The sequence below is a fragment of the Canis aureus genome, chromosome 21 (assembly GCF_053574225.1).
Source record: "Canis aureus isolate CA01 chromosome 21, VMU_Caureus_v.1.0, whole genome shotgun sequence".
Classification (NCBI taxonomy): domain Eukaryota; kingdom Metazoa; phylum Chordata; class Mammalia; order Carnivora; family Canidae; genus Canis; species Canis aureus.
In genome coordinates, this window is record NC_135631.1 from 15,510,742 (window position 1) to 15,512,638 (window position 1,897).

General features: G+C 38.5%; 1 protein-coding gene across 1 annotated transcript; it reads right to left on the bottom strand.

Moving 5' to 3' along the window:
* Window positions 1-728: 728 nt before the first annotated feature.
* LOC144293286 (olfactory receptor 4C11-like) lies at window positions 729-1,661 on the bottom strand. Its single transcript, XM_077864369.1, has one exon. It carries the CDS (start codon window positions 1,659-1,661, stop codon window positions 729-731), a length of 933 nt encoding a protein of 310 aa, XP_077720495.1.
* Between the last annotated feature and the right edge of the window lie 236 nt (window positions 1,662-1,897).

A 1,897-nucleotide genomic window follows, 5' to 3' on the forward strand; every position in this document is an offset into this window, starting at 1 on the left:
ATTTATGCACAATATGTATACACACACACACACACACACACACACCTTTAGACCTTTGGTTCACTTGTGTGGAACTTCTTAAAGATAAACTAATGGGGGATCCCTGGGTGGCTCAGTGGTTTAGTGCCTGCCTTTGGCCCAGGGCATGATCCTGGAGTCCCAGGATCGAGTCCCACATCAGGCTCCCTGCATAGAGCCTGGTTCTCTCTCTACCTGTGTCTCTGCCTCTCTCTCTCTGTGTCCCTCATGAATAAATAAATAAAATCTTAAAAAGAAATGAAAAATAAAAAAATAAAGACAAACTAATGATATAATGTAAGGAATTTCTAACACACAAAAAATAGTTCCATTGTTCTGAATGTGTTGAAAAGACTGTAGGATACCTTTTTTGAAACGTTCTATAGAGGTAATTACAAGTCATAAAATATTTTATTTATGGATGATCATTTTTTGAACACTTGTGATTGTATAAATATCTTTCTTATTAACATACCAGAGTGTAGACAGAGTTTTGAGCAGTGTTTCCTAATCAGCAACATCAGAAGTGAGCTCTCAATAAAAGAAAGAACCAGGCTGGCAATATAAAGGAAGCTACTAGTTTAAGGGCAGAAGTACCGAAAAAAGTAAGGAACTCTGGTGCGATATATTAGAGTGTGTTGGGTAAATCAGGATACACAGTATCATATTTGATATCTGTACAGATTAAGTAATCAACCGAAGTCCTCAATTCATCTTCTGCTTTCTGAGGTAATATTGATATGCCATAGCTTTCTCATGGCATTTTTCACTTCTGCATTCCTCAGTGTGTAGATAAGTGGGTTGAGAAAAGGTGTCCCAATGGTATAAAATACAGTTACCATCTTGTCCATGGGGTTAGTGGTTGGGGGGCGTGTATAAATGAATATACAGGGACCAAAGAATATGATTACTACAATGATGTGAGTAGTGCAAGTAGAGAGAGCTTTTTTCCTCCCTTCCGCACTGTGGTTTCGCAGTGAATGCAAGATGACAATGTAGGAGATCATCAGAATCACAAAACTGCTTGAGGAAATGCCCCCGCTATTAGACACCAACAGTAGGTTGATCACAAAAGTGTCCATGCAAGCAAGTTTCAGCAAGGGCTGCAAATCACAGCAGTAATGATCAATCAAATTGGGTCCACAGAAGGGCAATCTCAAAGCCAGGATAATCTGGGCTGTAGAATGGATAAAAGATCCAATCCATGCCAGAACAATTAGGATGGTGCAGACCCGCCAGCTCATGATGGTTGGGTAATGTAAGGGCTTACAGATGGCCACATACCGGTCAAAGGCCATAAGGATGAGGACTAAAACCTCCATGCAGCCAAAGAAATGCAGTGCAAAGACTTGAGTCATGCATTCATTGTAAGTTATGATATTTTTTGCAGAGAGTGAATCCACAATTAGTCTTGGGGCTGTGGAAGTTGAAAAGCAGGAATCAGCAAGGGACAAATAAAATAAGAAATAGTACATGGGGCTCCCAAGTGTCCGGCTGGACTTGATGGTTACAATAATAAGCAAATTCCCAACCACAGTTCCCAAATAAAAAATGAAAAATATTACAAATACCATTTTCTTTTTCATAGGATCTTGAGTCAATCCTAACAGTATGAACTCAGTAGTTCTGTTATTTTGCTGCATTATTTCAGGCAAAGTGGAGAAAATGCAAGTTAGAAATAATTAATCTGCAAGGAATCGTTCTGTGAAATGAATACTCTGTATTTGGAGGTTTAATACATATGTTTGATCATGGAAGTGCCACTACCAGTGTATAATCCCCACCATTCATTTGTTTTCTTCTGAATAAAGTGGAAACCACAACATTTATTCACAACTTATTATCTTGGTTGCTTATGAAACAAGAAATAAAGCAATAA

What these genes read in the sequence shown, in the direction of transcription:
- LOC144293286 (XM_077864369.1), bottom strand. Translation starts at nt 1,661, where the DNA reads ATGCAGCAAAATAACAGAACTACTGAGTTCATACTGTTAGGATTGACT.